Here is a 17,115-nt window from a genome sequence, read left to right as displayed (position 1 = left end):
TGTGTCCCCTGCACATACCTGGTGGCAGCCAAGCAAGCCCCACACACAGGGGGCCCTTCTCACTCCTGGGTCTGTGTCCTGCCCTGCTGAGCCAGCAGCCAGGGTGGCAGCTCCATGACCAGCCCATGTGTCTGGAGTCCCTGTCCCACCCCGGAGGAGAAAATCAGTTCCCCTCCTCCTCCCATGGGTGACCATCACGTCCCTGTGTCCCATAGGATGTGCCTTCCCTCCTCCCTCACTGTCTGTCCCACGGGGAGAGTAGAGCCAACACCTCACAGAGTCACAGAGTGGTGGGGGTTGGAAAGGACCCCTGAAGGTCATCCAGTCCTGCTAGAGCAGGATGACCTACAGTAGATCCCACAGGAACATGTCCAGAGGGTTTGGAATGTCTCCAGAGAAGGAGACTCCCCAACTCTGGGCAGCCTGGCCCAGGGCTCTGTCACCCTCCCAGGAAAGGAGTTTTTTCCTTAAGTTTAACTTGACCCTCCTGTGCTCCAGCTTGAGCCCACTGCCCCTTGTCCTGCCACAGGACTCCACTGAGAAGAGTCTGGTCGCATCCTCCCAACACCCCCCTGTAGATATTTATCTTTATATATCATTTTAATACCTGAGATATTTGGTTTAATACCTGAGACGACTTGACCTTGCCAAGCAAATGAGGCTTTTTGATACTGGCCATAAACTGCTGGGGAAAAAAAAACAACAAACACAACAAAACAAAGCAGAAGGTCCCTTTTGACTTGCCAGCTCTGTGACGTGGGGCTGCATCTCCATCAAAACATGAGAGAAGTCCAGTGTTGTGGGACTTCACCACAGGCTTAATGTTAAGCCTCTCCCGGATGGTGGGACCTCCCATTGCAGCTGAAGGGAATGACCTGGAGTTCCCCATCTGCTGGGCACACTCCACACCCCCGGGATTTGCTAAATCAAAGCAAGGTTTGGTCCAGCTGGAACAGTTCCTGGTGGGGTCTGAGGGCTCCTGGGATGTTGCAGAGGGAACATTTTGGCAGCAATAGCAGCTCCCGCTGCTTCTGGCAGGTGAACCAAGACTGGGCCGTCTCAGCCCCTGAGGGAACTGTGGTGGTTGGAAAATCAGGAGTTAGAACAGAAATGATTTTTCAACTTCAGAGCTATGGACAAACCTATAAATTATGTTATAAAAGAAGCCAGATAAGAAAATTACAGGAACTCTTTGCTTCAGACAACAGCTTCATTTCGGGGAGAGCCAGGAATGGCATTTACTTTGACAACAAGCTGGTGCAAAGAGTTACTGGCAGAGCACAAAGGAAGCAATAAACCATCTGTACTTATGGGCAGGGTGGAAGCCAGAGATGTAAAGCTGGGAATTCTTTTATGCATCAATTGACTTTTTATTGTTTACTGGATGAGAAAGCAAATAAATGATTTTACAAGGAAAAAAAACCCAACACAATCACCATCATCTGGGGTTCTCACCTGGCCACTCACTGTCCCACCAGAATTGTGCTGCCTCGTGACCAGTTATAGAGAGAGGAGTTTGCTCTGCACCTGTTTTCTAACCTCAGGTGTGGGGTGATAAAAATGAAGTATCTGTGGTTATTTAACACAATCAACCCTGAAACCACTTTCATCCTCCCCTGGTTCTTGCTGGGAATAAGCATGAATCTCTACTGCAAAGAAGGAAATGAATTCACTGTCTCAGGGCTGCTAGAGAAGGAAGAGTATCACCCTTGCAAAAACATTTGGGTAAATCCTCCTTGTATTATTACAATGACAAAGCTTTTTGGTCAAAGTGCAGTATTTTACCATGTCACTGATTTTTTCCTGGTTTATCTGGATGATTATTTATCATGATTCAGCTCTTGACAAGCAAACGTTGTTCCATAACCTCCAGGGATGTTGGTGAGAAGTGCCCAGTTGTGTGTGCAAGACCAGGGGAATAGAGGAACTGGAAAACTTTAATGGATTAAAGATGTGTCACAGAGTCATCCAATGGTTTGGGTTGGAAAGGACCTTTCAAGGTCTTCATCAGTGACCAGGGACATCTTCACCAGATCAGGTTGCTCAGAGCCCCATCCAACCTTGAATGTTTCCAGGGATGGGGAATCTACCACCTTTCTGGTAACCTGGGCCAGAGGTTTCCCCAACTTCATCATAAAGCATTTCCTCTTCACATCGAGTCTAAATTAAGTGTCTGACTTGGAAGCAGCCAGAGACCCTTGTGATTTTGGGCTGCACGTCAGGGTGTCAGTTCTGCCACTTTGGCCAAATGTGAAGCAGAGCTCGTCCCTGGGCTCTGAACAGTTGTCACAACGAGTGAACCTGGAAAATGGTTCAGTCCCCAGCTGAGCAAGCAGCACCACACCAGGACTCCACAGGCTTCCCATAAACTCGGCACGAGAAGGTCTGGAGCTGGAGCAACGTCTGCGTGGTTGCACAGCCACGATTCCTCCTGGGGACTCAAAGCAAGCTCCCCAGGTCTGCCAGGCTTTCTGGTTAGAGGGACACAACCACATCTCCCTGGGATCAACAGTGGGAGCCTTCAGCCCCTGTGCTCAAGCTCTCCAAACACAGGGGCCTGTTGTCAGGGTCCTTCCCAAAGCCAAACGCCTCTCGCCGTGTTCTCCGTTACGAGATGTTCTGCTTTGCTGAAGGCTCATTCCAGGAGAGTTGCTGGAGCCTGGGGAAAGGAACATTAGGTCATGACCATCCTGCTCTCCATGGACAGGCCCATTCCGTGACCCAGGCACCAACACCTGGAGAGTGACAGCATCCTTGCATCACCACCAAGCCTCTTGTGTCTCCCACCAGAGACTCCTGTGTGACCGCTTGGTTTATTTTGCAAGGGGACACAGCTGCTGGCAGCCGTGGGCAAGGAGGGCCTGGGGCAGTTGTAGAAGGTGGTAAGAAGGAGGATGGGGGCTGTGGTGCCCCCTGGGTCGTGGGAGATCTGATAACCTAGTGAGGGAGGACATAATCTTCAGCAAGGGGAAGGATGCCAGAGGCAGTTGGGGGAATGACGGGAGTTTTGAGGAGATAAGGTGAGCTTGGTGAGGGGCAGAGCCAGTGCTGCTGGTACTTCCCCACCCTCCAGGCTCTGAAGGGAAATCTGGGCACATCCTGCTATTTTAGGGTGTTGTCACCAGGGGTGGAACCTGTAACAGTGAGAAACTGGCTCTATGCAGCCATCATCAAGTCAGCCGACAAAGAGCCATTGTTTGGTGTGAACCAGCAGTCAAACCAAAAGAGAAAGGTTTCTGTAGCACCTCCTGTAACTGGTGGTGTGTCCGAGAAGGAAGTCAGAGCTGGCTGTTTACTGAAACTCTGCAATAAGCATCTCACCATGACAGGCCCACGTTACCTCCTGCTGGGTGGATGGGATGAAAGGTTGGGTCTGAGAACGGAGGTGCTCAGGTAGAGAACATCTCTGAACTTGGGATGTGACCCTGCAACCCTGCTCCTCCGAGAGCTGCCTGGTAGGGTGGTCAAAGACTTTTCTGCTTCTACAGCAGTATGTGGAGAACATGAGGTTCCTCAAAGGTGCCTGGGCATGGCTGGTCCTCAAGGGGCTGCAGTGTCTCTGTTCTACAGCTGCTGAGACAGACATCTCTACCCAGGATGACTCTCCCAGCCCTGACATCTGCCCCATGGCCAGAGAGGAAGAATTTGTTGATATTCCTGCTTTTTTTGGTATCTAAGAAGAGACAACAACACAACCAAGATCTTTTTGTGTTCTCCAAAAGGGAATGAAAAGGTGATTCTCACAAGAACTAACACTTCCCAGCCCTTCAGCAGGGCTTTTCAGCTGAGGTATTTATTACATCTGCTGAAGTGTGGCCAGAGGCAGTGGGAAGCTGGAGGGACAGGCAGGTGTGGAACCCCAAGCTGTGTCTGGTGGAGCCGATGGAGATCTGGCCCAGGACCCTGAAACGTGCTGCTGCTTTGTTGTTCTTGGTATTTCCCTGAAAAACAACAAACCAGACTATCTGGTCATTGTGCAGCGATAACCGTAAACCCCGGAGGTCGCGGGGTGGGTTACCAGGAGGAATGCAGCCAGGTGAGTGTCCCAGAAACTCTCCACAAGCTGTGCGTTCAGATGCTGTGCCCTCAACTGGGCCAAGATCAAAGGGTTTTGCTCTGATCACCACCCAAGCAAGCAGGACTTTGCTTCTGCCTTCACCTCCGCCTCACGGCCCATCCCAAGCTATAGGGCTTTGGCTTTCATATTCGGGGAGCAGGAGCCAAAGAGGAGAGGACTGTGTCCCTCCAGAACCCCCAGTCCTGGTGATCCTCCAGGCTGGAGGTGGTGAAGGACAGCCCTGACTCTGCCCTGTCTCGGGGCACCCCAAGGCTGCACTGCCCTTTCCTCCCCGCTGCAGGTATCAGGTCCACCCTCTAGACCAACAAGCACCCTCAAAGATGTCGTTGAGTCAGTTCCTGTTCCTACGGCCCAGCTCTGTCCTCAGAAGGGTGAGCTGGTTTCTGCCTGCGACTGGAAAAGACACTTACTTATTTTCCATTCTTTTTTTATTTTTCCATTGACACGGATGTCTGGACACCACAAAGGGCAAAATCAAGGTGGGACAGCCCTTCTTCCTGGGTTGTTTTCACTCCCAGTGGAGTTTAAGTGTTGCCTGTTTCACAAAGAGGCCCATTCATGAGATTATTTTGTCTCCCAGGATGACTCCTCAGGCCTGAAGGCCTCTGAGTCACTGACAATGCCACCAAAATTGGCCTTTCTCAGATTTCCCTTGGTCGCTTCAAACTCCTGCGATGGAGGCCTGAGGACCCCAAGTCCTCTTCTGTCCCTCTCCCCTGCTACACTGCACCCCAGCAATTCCCTCCTGCCGAGCAGGTCAGGAGGAACAGCACCAGAAGGACACCTCAGAGTCTCCTCTGTAGGTTCTGGTCGGAAATGGTTTCCCAGCCCTCCTCAGAGGAGGCTGCATTTTTAAAGTGATGAAAATATTTTGTAAGTTCTTGTCAATACCTCAGAACTGGTTTGATCTGTGATTCCTCAGAAATTATGCTGAAAAGTTTAAATGTTTGTCTCAACAGCTTCACACTGACGTGGTTTGGGTTTGCTACTGAAAGCAGTGGCTTGTCCTCTCTCTCCTCTTCTCTTTAAAAGTGATTTTTGAATGTTGGGAAATTTTGAATGTTGGGAAAATTCTGGAAATATTTGAATTCCTTTGTTTGCCTTGATGACACTGAAACACCCCCTTTCAATCTCTTCCTCCCTGAGCTAATTATCTCCAGTTTGCTTGTGCACAGGAGAGCTGCAGGTGGGGTAAAATAAGGACTGAATTACACGAAATATCTCCCTGTCTTGCACCTCGCTCTGCAAAGGGAGAAATGGTTCCCCAGCCTGTTCTCCCAGCGCCCTGATTCCATGATCAAGACTTTCTGGAGGAAACAAGCACCACAGTGAGAAAGTGAAATTTTGGGAAGAAATTTAAAGCTACCTTGACCTGGTGGGACACTGAATTGTGTCACTATTTGCAGCTCGGGGTGGCAGCAGCCCAGGTATATTGAAGCCAGGGCTGTTTTCCCCCAGCAAAAGGCTTCGTGAGGCTCCAGCACCTCTCCAGATGAATGCTTTTTACCAAACTCTCTCAGATTTCAGTGTTTATGGCTTTGGTTTGTTGTTTTGGTTTTGTTTTTTTAATGAGTTAAGGGGCAAAATGCAGCCCTGGTGTGGAGGAGCTCCTGAGGACTCCCTAGCAAGGCAGCTGGCACCAGGGGTCATGGTAAGAGTGACTTTCTCCTCCCTCCTCTTCCCCAGCCTGGGAAGTGATGCAATTTCATTCCCTCCCAAGATCCTTCATGCCCAGCCAGGAATCCTGCTGTGCTGAAATCCATAACCTGGTGACCCAGAGGATTTTTCCAGGTCCTTGTCACAGATGATGGCACAGCCCTGTGTGACATGAGACTGTTTATTGAAAATATTTTATTGCTTCCTAAAAACCAGTTTTAATAAACTCCAGAGAGATACAGTAAGTAGACGAGCAAAATTATTCAACAGACTGTTTTCTGGCATCTTATTTCTCTGCAGGAAGGCTGCCAGGTCTGCAAGAACAGGCTGAGCAGACCTGCTTTTGCCATGGTTCAGAGAAGCTGAGCTTCCCTGACTGCACCGTATTTATGCTCAAGTTCCAGCAGAACTTCAGGTGAAACCAACGAACCAAGTCACTGGTTTCAGCTGGAGTTTGATCAGCACCTTGCACCCGAGTCAGGTAAGAATGAGAGCAGCAGTTTTCAGAGGCTAAACAAGCCACTCGCGGCACAGCCAGGCAGTCTTCGCCAAGGAAAACTCCTCACCTTGGTCTGAAGCTGCTTTTCACCTCCTCCTGGTCGGCAAGCTCCCACCCTGTGCCAAACCTGGGGGAAAGGCAGCAGAGCAGCCTCGGCTGCAGAGCAGGGGACTGGCCTGCAACTCCTCCTCTGCCTCAGGTAACACAGGGGGGAGCGGCCGAATGCTCCAGAACTTCTAAGGAGTCATCAAAATCAGAATTCCACCCCGACACTGACAGTAAAATACAGAAATCGGCACCTCAGGTGATGGCTTTTCTTTTTAGGGTTAGGGTGTGTGGCCTCCATCTGGAGCAGACACAGCAGACAGCCCCAGCTCCCGAGCCCCCGTCCTCACCAGCACAGCACCCGAACGCATCTCCCTGCTCCCACCTCAAGGGTCATGCAGTGTTTTTCCCTCAACGTGTGATGATGAAACACTTCCCCTTGCTCTCTGGCCCGGGCTGCAGGTATGAAGTCCCAGCAGGAGGGCTGGAGCTGTTGCTCTGAGGCCAGGCTGCCACCTGCTGCGGCCACACCTGATCCTCAGGGGAAGGTGCCGGCCCCCCCTCGGGGGAGGTTTTCCTTCTGGGTGACCGTGGTTTGTAAGTCAGCTCTGCACGGGGATATTGTAGCAGTATCCATAGAAAGATGAGGAGTCACCCCTGCGGCTGGGAGACCCTCTCCCGTTCCCCAACGTGACCTGTAAGTCATGGTCCAGCCCCCCAGGTGAGCAGGTCACTGTGAGATGCAGGGTCAGAGGCGAGTGTGGTTCTGGTGGCCGCCCTGGGGGGACTGTCCTGGCACAGCCTCCCCTGGGGCAGCCCTGCCCACCCCATTCTGCACAGCATGGCCACGATTCCCATCTTCTTCCGGGCCTTTTGTGGTGCAGGTGCCGCTGTTAGGAACCAACGTGTGCTTCTTCTGCACCTGCTCCAGTATCTGCAGCACCTGGAATTAGTAAATGCAGGTGTGAGTGGGTTGGTGCTTTGAGGACAGCACCAGGATCTCCTCCAGCTATTGCAGCAATGCCCTGTGCTCTTGCAGACTGTTTCTGGGCTCAGCCTTGGGGTCACACCAAGCTCTTCTGTCTGCTCAGAGGTGTAAATGGAGAGCCAGCCCCACAGAGGTCCGTGACCTGGGATCTCAGAGCTCCTTCTATGAACAAATCAGTCTCTGTGCTCAGCACAGCATGGGGCAGTGGTGCTCCAGAGGCAGGGCCAGGACCCAGGCAAGACCACCTGGACCCAGGTTCACGGAGCTCTGTCATTCTGCCCTTCCACACCACCCTGTGACAACCCCTCAGGCTATCACAGATTTTTTCACCTCCTTGTGGGACTAGGAAACCCCCCCCCACCTGAGACCCACTTACTGGAGACGGAGAAAGGGAGCAGAAATAAAATCAAGATGCCTTTACCTGAGACTTGGGGATGATGCCAACTCTGAAGAACCCTATGTGCCCACTGTCAATTTTGGTGCAGTCCACCACGGTGGAGGCAATATTCTCTGGAGAAGGCCCATCACAAAGAACTGCATCCACCTGAAGAGCAACACATGTTCACGCCCAGGTCCCCTCAGGCACTTGGGAAAAGAGGGGGCAGTTTCCCCCCCTCAGCAGCAGGTAGTTATTATCAAAGGCAGCTCTGCTCCCTCCTGCCCCTCTGTATTGACACTAAGGGCTGAATGTGGTGAATGAACTTCATGAAAGCAAAAAGAGAGAGAGCTCTTTGGGGTGGGGGTTGGCAGTCCTGCAAAGACAGGTTTACAGCACCTGAGGAGCTTTGCAGAAGTCCCACCCACACAGCAGATGTGTAGAAAACCAGATTTCTGAGGAGTCAGAGGTGGAAGCTTTGTACCACCTTGTGCTGAAAGCTGCCCTCACAGAAGCTGCCACAAAGGGACCAAATGGAGGACACCTGGGACAGAGCAGGGAAGTGAAGGGCAGCATGGCCATGACACTGCACTGCCAGAAGGTGTGATAGTTCAAAGAGCCAGGAATAGTCTAGAACTTTGGCACCAGTTTTAGACCAGCTTAAGCTTCAGATGGGAATCCCCTGTGTTCTGGCAGCTCAGAGCCAGCTGGAGCCCTGGTGTGTCCAGGGAGCAGTGGTTTTACTGCTGCTGAGAGGCAAAGAAGCACTTTTTTTCTTGCTCATATCATGCCATGTTGGAAGATGAACTGACTCACATTGCTAAGCTCTAACTATACTGTATAAATCAGAAGAGTTTTGGTTTCCCTCCAAGTTCTGTATTTTACACTGGTCCCTTCACTGTGACACCAACACGAGGAGTGTCCATGAGATGTTTGTTTTTACCAAGGTGCTTTCCCAGGCTCTTGATATCATCCATGGATTTGCCTACTGGAAACCAAGTGGTTGCATTCTGCCCTCCCCACCTCTCCTGGGACCAGCAGGATGAGAAGGCAGAGCCCCAGTTACCTTGTCCCCCAGCTTGGCATACACTTGGTTGTGGTGTGTGGTGTCTGCCTCTCCCGTCGGGTTGGCGGACGTGACAGCAATGGGGCCAACCTGGGGACAGGAAGATGGGAACAAAAGCTCTCAGCTGGTTTTGCTGCATGGAACAGATGACCTGAGCTCTGAACTTCACTCGTGAATTTCTGTGACTCTAAAGCCACCCAGGTTCAGACACCCTTCCTAGGCAACTGCAGTCCCACCTGATCTGCAGGGGTGACTAACCCCCTTCTGAACTGGGGTTTACTGGTGTGGATCAGGAAAGAACACTCCATTTTCCAGCAACAGCAACTGCCAAAGCCCTACAATGTGTCCTAGAAATGAGCAGGACACACAGGGTACCACAGATCCTCTGGCCACATTTTCACGGAATCACAGGATCATTCTGGACCTTCTGAAGTTATTCTGGCTTCAGATAAGCCCGTGCTTGCAACAGAAGTGCTGCATGTGGGAAACCAGACCAGGTCTCTAGTAATTACATCTTTTCTGGCTTTCTGATCTGCTGGTTATTCCTTATGCCCCCTTTTCTGCAATAAAACCAGGTACCAGCTGCCTGAATGGCCCACCCCTTCTTCATGGTACTTCTCTTGCAGGAGCGACTCACTGCAGCACTTCTCACTCCCCAGACCTGTCAGGACACTCTAGGACCCTCACTCCATGGAGAGAAGGACAAAGGGAGGAGAGCTGACGTGCCAAGACGGCTGATGGAATGTTCCAGCCTCTCCCTGTCCTTCTCCCCTCTGCAGGCCAGAGGCCCTGGGTGGCCAGGAGGCAGAGGAATGGCCGGGTCTGGTGGCCAGCCCTGCTGGGAGGAGGCTGCTCACCAGGTCGATGAGGTGTGTGGTGACAGAGCAGTCGGGGATGCGGATGGCAACGCTCTGCTGGGTGCCCACGTACTGAGCTGAGTCCTTCATTCCCAGGAAGTCCACCCATTCACCTGCACCAGGAAGAGTGACACATACATCAGTCTGGACACAACAGCCTCACCTGAAATATCCCCACGGAGCTCGGGGCGTTGCAGGGATCTGGGAGGTAAAGTTGGAGCTTCAAAGCCAGAGCTCTCCAGAGAGCCTGGAAGTAAGAGCCCATCCTCACCTCTGGGAACCACCAAGCTGATAGGAGATGGCCAGGCAGCCTCCATGAAGTCCCAGAGAAGGGGACTGAACAAATGCTTTGCAGGTTCCAGTTGCTTTAGGCTAGAAATCCAGAGTGACATGGGGCGATCCTGAGCCTGGCGCTTGGAGCTGGAAAGAAGCAGGAAAAATGAGCCTGGAAGTAGGAGAGGGATTTATTTTCAAGCTAAAAGGGAAAATTTGTGTTGGCCTGGGGCAGAGCTGAGACAAGGTGTGTAGGCTCTGCCCCAGGCCACCAGTCTGCAGTAAAAGTAGGACTGTCCACTGGCAGGAAGGGACATTAAGGACTATTCCCACCCAGGGAAGCCAACTCCAAATCAAGGTTTTAGCTTCCTGCTCAGTGATATGATGAAGTCCCAGTAGCCCCAGTTTCAAGGAAGCGCCACCAGTACAAGGGGTCCCAGCTGCTCACAAAAGTGAGGCTTGTGTTGAACATGAGAGGGGCTTGGTTGTGGCAACAGGCACCTCCAAATACGTACAACGACCCCCTGTCCCATTTGTCACTTCTTTGGGTTTCTTTGTGATACCCAAGCAACCTGGCTCCATCACCCACCAGAAACCTTCGCTCTCACAGGAGACGACTGCAGCTCAACTGTCTCCTCTCCTTATGCAGCTCTCCTCCCCCAGGCTCACCACCTTGCTGTCCCCATGAAAGCCAAGAGGTGTGTCTCTCTGCTCTCCATGGCTGCTCTGGCCAGTGCTCAGCAGCAGCTCTAAGTCCTCTGGACCAGCCCAGAAGCCCTGGTTGGGCAGCAGGACAGCTACTCACTGGTGAGCCTTCTCCACGGCATCAGGCCGGTTGCAGGCTGCCACAAGCACGTACACAGTGTCCGTGGGGATGCCACAGGTCCCTCCATTCTTCAGGATGTCTGTTGGCATGTGAACAGGGCAGAACCCTTGAGTGACTCCAAGCGAGGGGCTGTCATTCCCAGCAGAGCTGGCCCAGACAAAACAGACAACTCGGTGCCCTCCTCCCCTCCCTCTTCCCAACGAACAAAGCATCTCCTCTGACAGTGCACTTTAAGGCTCTCATCCCAGAGAATTACTGGCATTTAGGGGAGTTCTGGGCCACGTTCGTCAGGGCCAGGAGCCACACAGCCCTGTGGAGAGAGCCAGCACCCTGCACTTGCCCTGCTCCCTCTGCACAAAGCTTGCAGTGGTAGCCCCAGCCTGGAGGACTCATGGATCTCAGACTGGTTGAGCAGACAGGGGTATGATACAGGAGAGACAGCAGCAAATTCACTGCTCAACGCAGCTCCTGACAAGGAACTGGTCCTCTTGACCCCATATTTATCTTCTAATGACTCTTGTAACTTGGCCCACTTCATCAAAATGTCACCAGACTATCATGCCTTCCACATCTGGATCGGAAAAATGTGCTTTTTTAATAAGGTTTTGCTACAAAACCTCCCAGAATTTAGCCCCCCACTCACACACACTGTAGCCTATTCCCCTTACCTGCAATTCTCTTGACTGAAGAAGCTTTCCTGGCAGGCAGGTGAGGGCACCTGGTCATTCCTCCCCCCACACCACTAAGCTGCACGAGGGGCCTCCCCATGGGTAAGCAGGAACCCTCCAAGATGCTGCTGCAAAGGGCAGACAGGAAGCAGTAGAAGCTGACCAGACCAAAGATGAGCGTGGCAGCAAGGTCATAGCCAGCTGGAAGGGCATGGATGGTGTCCAGCAGGAAGCTGGCAGCAACGAGGAAGAAAGTGAGGGAGTAAAAGAACCAGGCGATGTTTAAGAAGAGGGTGCAGAAGACAATGAAGCCGTTGAAAAGCATGAAGGCAACGATGCCTACAGCTGCATGGAAGCTCCTGGCAGTGCCATAGAGGCCACCATATCTTGTCAGGCCCCAGATGATCCACATGACAGCATAGAGAATGAAGGCATTGCTCTCCAAGGTTTTACCCCGAGCAAAGGCCACCGAGCCGCTGAGAAGCTGAAGGATCCCACCAGCTACCACCACCCATGGAATGACCACAGTGGCAAGGGGTGTCTGGGGGTCCCCTGACGTTGTGATGGCAAAGGAGGCGAGGACACTGCACGCATAGCCCAGGACTTCTGCATCTGCATACTTGGAATAGCCCAGGTAGGGAGCGTGAAGGTCCGATCCCTCACGGAGCTTCAGGAAAGTGCTGCGAGCAAGGAGGGCCTTGACAGCAGCCTTCCCTGTGGGGATCTTGGCACCTGCTCTCCCATTGTACAGGTGAATCAGAGTCATCAAGGCTGAGGCCACAAAGATGGCCACGTCCACGCCTTGGGGACCACCTTCAAAAAACCCCTTGGGACTGCAAGCTAAGGCAATGCAGTAGGCCACATAGAACAGCAAGTACAGGCCATCCACGGGGCTCCTGAGGGTGAGAAAGAGAGCCAAGACCACAAAAAGGACTGAGAAAACCACCAGGAATGGAGTAGGGAAAGATGGCTCCTCTGGCTGCCAGAGAGGGTAGAGAAGGGAATAGCCTCCAGCAAATTTCAGGATGGAAGTGAAACCAAAGAAGGTGGCCCCCAGCACATCCATTGCACGGTAGGATAAAACACAGATGCCCAGCTGGTAGAGCCCAGCTGCCCACAGCCAGGGCACCTGGCCCACAGACAGCCTGGCAGTGACCCCCAGCAGCCTGCAGCCAAAGACACTGGCAGACAGCATGTTCAGGATCAGACCTGTGGCTGCAAAATGATTCACGCTGCCACTGCTGGGCTGGATCTGCTCATGGGTCTTCTTCTTGGCCAGATCTGTGCCAGGGAGGGCAATTTTCTCTTTGGTTAGGAAGTAAAGAATCCTCCCCAGACCAAAGTAAGCACCAGCCAAGCAGACAACCATGTAATTGCAAGCCACAGCAGAGGAACCAAAAGCTGCGCTGTAATGCAAGGCAACTTCATGAGCACTGGCAAGTGAGAGAGCAGAAGCAATTATGGCCAGGATGACCTCCCTGCACAGGAAGCCCACCACTGAGATACTGAGCAGGGCCACAGCAAAGGTGACCAGGCCAGGCACCCAGGCACTGCGGACATCATCGACGCCCTTCAGAACGTCCTGCCCTCCCAGGATGAAGATGACTCCGTAGCCACACCAGCACACCGAGACGGTCAGGCAGAGGGACACCAACAGGGAGGCATTCCGTGGGCTTCTCCACACCCCTGTGGAACACATGGCAGCGGAGACAGGACCGGGATTTAGAGACAGCAGGGCGTGGGAAGTGGTGGTTGGGAGAGGCAGCGACAGGCACAGGCTGTGCTGGGGCACGACCACCGTGGAGCTGCACAGGGCCTGCTGACAGAGCTGCCAGGAGCTGAGCAGGTCTGCACCATGCCAGGCACCACGCCACCGTCTTGCCTCCCTCGTGGCGCCTACAAGACTCAAAACCAAGACCACAACAGGCTAATGAAAACGAAGTCCTGACACCTCTTTCTTTTGGGTTGCCTGGTGGTTTGTTGTGCTCCTGCTGCAAGCTGCCAGGTCCAAGGCTTGATCCACAGGTGTCATACAACCTGCTGGATCCCCATAAATAATTGGGCCTTCCCAGAATCACAAAACTCCTTCCTCTCAAGAGCTACCCTGGTTGGTATCCTGGTCCCCAAAATGACAGAGACCTTGATTTAAAACACTTCAAGTGGAATAGAAGCCACCTGCTACCCTCAGCAGTATCACCGAGTGCCTTATTTTTCCTGCTACGCTTTCCTCCCTCATGGTGGGAGGACACTGACCAGCACAGGCAGGGCTGGAAGCTCCCTTCCTTGCAATGGACCTGGGCTTCTCCCCTCCCTCAAACTGGTGCAGCTTTGAGCCAGACTCAAGCTGGGAGGGGAAGGAAAAGCTCTGCTGAACGAGGCCCCGGGTTACAAGGGACTGCAACCACACCAGCAGGCATCTCTTGGAAGAAGGGAGCAGAGAAATTCCTGCCTGTGGTAGGAGGCTGTTGATTCCCACCAGCAGTGAAACATCACCTGCCCAGTGGTCCATTCCAGATGGTCCCATCAAAACAGCCACTTCTAAGTGCTTTCTGCTAGTGCTTTGTGCCACCACTGACTGGGAGAAGAGGTGGTCCTATGTTTTATGGGTCAAAAGATGTTGTGTCTCTCCCAGGCTGTCTGCTTTGTAGAGGAAAAAATACCAGCATCCAATCTTGGATTTTCACATCCTTATCATTCAAAGCTAAAAAGGAGAAATAACTCAGCATTCATTCTAAAAAGTGTGGACTTTGTTACAGCCAGTGAATTTTTCTCTCAGGTGAACAGGTCTCTTGGCATTCACACACTGACAACGTGTGTCACACACTGACTTTTCAATCCTTGGGTGCCTAAAGTTCTCTCAGAAAGCCTGGGAACTGTTAAAATCCTGTGAAAACTCAGAGATCCTGGTAAAGCACGTGTTCAAAACTAACACTGATGGCTTTGGTAGCCTATGCTGGGAAAAACTGAGGACCTGCTCCTCTAGGAGAACAGCTCAGGGGTCTGGCTGCCAATGTTTGTATAAACCTGGAGAACAAATTCATGCAGAGCTGCAGAAGGGGGAGGCCTTGGAGCTGGCCATCCTCTGAGTCTTACCTGCATAGGCCAAAAGAGATGATAAAATCAAGAGAAGGACTCCTAGAGCTGTGCTGGGGATCAGAGGGGTGGCTCTGGGCAAGCTGTAGAAATGCACTGCCAGCAGGAGGGATCCTGGGTGTGGAAAAAAAGAAAGAGCTTGTAAACATTGCCCAGAAAAGCAGGAAAGAACCAGAGTGGCAAGAACAGGGAATACAGAAAAAAATATAAGTAGAAGATGTGAAAATACTAAAATCTAAGGAGCTGGGGGGTGTGTGGCAACTTGGTTTGTGTCCAAGGTCTCACCTCTTTCTGGTTGCCTAGTTTTAAGAAACTTGAACTTAATCATGTTTGAAAGTGCTCCCCCGTTGTCAGAAGAACGTAAAAAACCAGCTCTGAGTCCAGTGGCACAGGAGGCAGCCAGAGCAGCAGATAATCCCACCACCTTGTGCCTGCAGAAAACCCTGGAAATGACCAGGGGCTCCACAGGTGAAACGCAACGAAGGAGCAAAGCAGAGGGAGGGAGCACAGAGAGCAGAGCTGCAGGGAAAGGGCTGGAAAAGGAGGCTAGGAAGGTGCATCTAAATCAAGACCAGTTACGAAAATGACTCCCAGAAAGTTTTGAATTGCTTCCCACCCAGGACGGATCGAGTACAGAAGTTGAGGCCAGCACTTGAAAGCCAAGACAAACACTTTGCTGGCTGCCGAAAAGAGGCGCAGGGATCTCTGGATCCAGAAGCTGCACCCGGGCAGAGAGGATTCACAACAAACAGACTCCTTAGCCCCCATGTGTAAAAAAAAAAAAAAAAAAAAGGGGGGGGGGGGGGGGGGTTTGTCCATGGGAACTAGTCCCAAGCCCATCTTCCCACGCCAAGAAGCTGGTCCCTACCTGCGGACATGCCCAGGAGTGCGGAGCAGGAATGCAGTGACTCAGCCCTCCCGCCTGCCATGGCCCAGCGCTCAGCTCCACTGCTGCCTCTCCTGCCTCCCTAGCTCTTTATAACCAAACCACTCGGCTGGCCGGCGTTCCTCCCTGCTCTCCACCCCTTTTCCCTACAAACGTCTTCTGTGAGTGTTCCTTTCTGCATGCGGGAGGAAATGCAAACGAGCTCCTCGCTGCCACAAATGTCAGTCTGAGTCAGCGGGTCGCCGGGAGCTCCCCCAGGGGCCTCTTCGTTTTACTGGTGATTAATCCTTGTTAAAAAAGACACGTGAAAAAATAACGATGAGGGTTTATTGCTGCTACTGCCTTTTTGCTGCTGCCAGTGAGGAAATCACACCGGTTAAAATTATTAAGGTGGTGGTTTTTTTTAAAAAGCATCCATCCTGCTGGAGCAAACAAGTGCTTTGCAAGCCCAGGAGCTCCCCTGAGGATTAGCTATTTCTCTCAACACTGGCCACGGTCCTGCTGTTTGTCCCTGTCACAGCTCTGAATGCCTGGCAGCACCGTCCTGAGCTGGGCAGACCCAGGGCAGGTTCAGTGCCGTTCCCTTAAAGGTGACTTCTGTCCACGTGTCACTCCAGATCCATCCCACCCAGCTCCCAGGGAGCTCCTGCCAAGTGGTTCTCATGCGTGAGATGTCCATGCAAACATGGAGTCTGGAGCCCATCATCCAGAGGGGCCTTCCTGCCTCCCAGGGGAACTGCACACGCAGGGGTGAGTGCCAGTACTTGCCATGCTGGCTGCTGTATCCCAAAGGTGATGTGAAGGACCTGTTCACAGCTTCCTGCTGCTTCCCACGGGGAACACATGATCAGGACACAATGGCCCTTCCCAGAGCAGAAGAGGCTGCAGAAAGCAGTGGACACTGGCCTTGGGATCAGGTTGGATCATACATCAAGTGGGAATTAGGCAGAGAACTGTTCTGTGAGAGCTAACAGAGCTTTGATGGGAACAGGGGCAAGACCTGCCTGCCCTTCTGTAGGTTCCTCCATCGTTCTGTTTGTGTGCACTGCAGCAGGGCAGGAGCTATTTCCATGAAGGTATATTCCACCCTCAGCCTCCTGAGAGGTCAGAGAAGATGCAGAGCAGTGGAAAGAGCTTCACACTGATATACTGGGCTGCTCCAGGATGAGCAGAGGCCCCACAGCAGCAAGCTGGGATCTTCCTCTTGGCAGCCCCTTCTCTGTTACCCTGTGATTCATGGAATAAAGGTCTGCAGACACTGCCTTCCAGGGTGGAGTATCTCAGCTGAAAAGTGTTATTTATCAAGAATATGTTTATTGCAAATAGGTCTCTAGGTTGAACGTGTCTGTTGAGAGAGGCCTTATTACATGAGGAAACAAGCACTGGAACAAACCAGGTTTGTCCCCTCACACCTACCCAGTGATATCAGGGGGTGTAATTGGGATTATAAGGGGATATAAGGAGAACCTGCTCCCCCAGTTTGCAACAGGCAGTGAGAGCTGAATGAAGTGTTGTGCAGCAAGCTTGTTTGGACCCTCAGCTGCCTTCATTCCATCATTAACTGGACTGCTCTCTAACCAGGTGAAGGAGGAAGACACTACCTGTTCAGGCTGCAGCATGATTCAGCTCTTTTTCCATGCAAGAGGAAACAATGCATCTCTAAACCACAGTTAGAATGCCCTGACTACCAAAACAAACCACAGTGACAAGGCTTTGGGGGGGTTTCCACACGTATCTCCCAGTTTAATTTCTGTTTTGGGGAATAAAAGTAATGGAAAGGAAAAGCCAGAGTTAGATCAGCTGG

General features: G+C 52.2%; 1 protein-coding gene across 1 annotated transcript; it reads right to left on the bottom strand.

Moving 5' to 3' along the window:
• Positions 1–5,940: 5,940 nt before the first annotated feature.
• On the bottom strand, positions 5,941–15,364 carry LOC127389752 (uncharacterized). The gene is made up of 9 exons (XM_051630570.1): positions 15,294–15,364; positions 14,426–14,539; positions 11,333–13,018; positions 10,644–10,743; positions 9,837–9,985; positions 9,566–9,678; positions 8,709–8,798; positions 7,688–7,810; positions 5,941–7,221 (listed from the first exon to the last, which is right to left on the bottom strand). The coding sequence occupies exons 1-9, from the start codon at positions 15,352–15,354 to the stop codon at positions 7,027–7,029; spliced, it is 2,631 nt and encodes an 876-aa protein (XP_051486530.1). The 5' UTR covers positions 15,355–15,364; the 3' UTR covers positions 5,941–7,026.
• Positions 15,365–17,115: the final 1,751 nt, after the last annotated feature.

This window comes from Apus apus, chromosome 12 (assembly GCF_020740795.1).
Source record: "Apus apus isolate bApuApu2 chromosome 12, bApuApu2.pri.cur, whole genome shotgun sequence".
Lineage (NCBI taxonomy): Eukaryota > Metazoa > Chordata > Aves > Apodiformes > Apodidae > Apus > Apus apus.
Note: the sequence above shows the minus strand (reverse complement) of the source record. Positions and strands in the feature narration are given on the sequence as shown.

Excerpts from the sequence above, each read along its gene's own strand:
- LOC127389752 (XM_051630570.1), bottom strand. The coding sequence starts at position 15,354 with ATGGCAGGCGGGAGGGCTGAGTCACTGCATTCCTGCTCCGCACTCCTG. Across the intron at positions 14,540-15,293 it reads ACTCCTGGGCATGTCCGCAG|GATCCCTCCTGCTGGCAGTG; the intron begins GTAGGGACCAGC and ends TTCCACACCCAG. Across the intron at positions 10,744-11,332 it reads TTCAGTCAAGAGAATTGCAG|ACATCCTGAAGAATGGAGGG; the intron begins GTAAGGGGAATA and ends ACATGCCAACAG.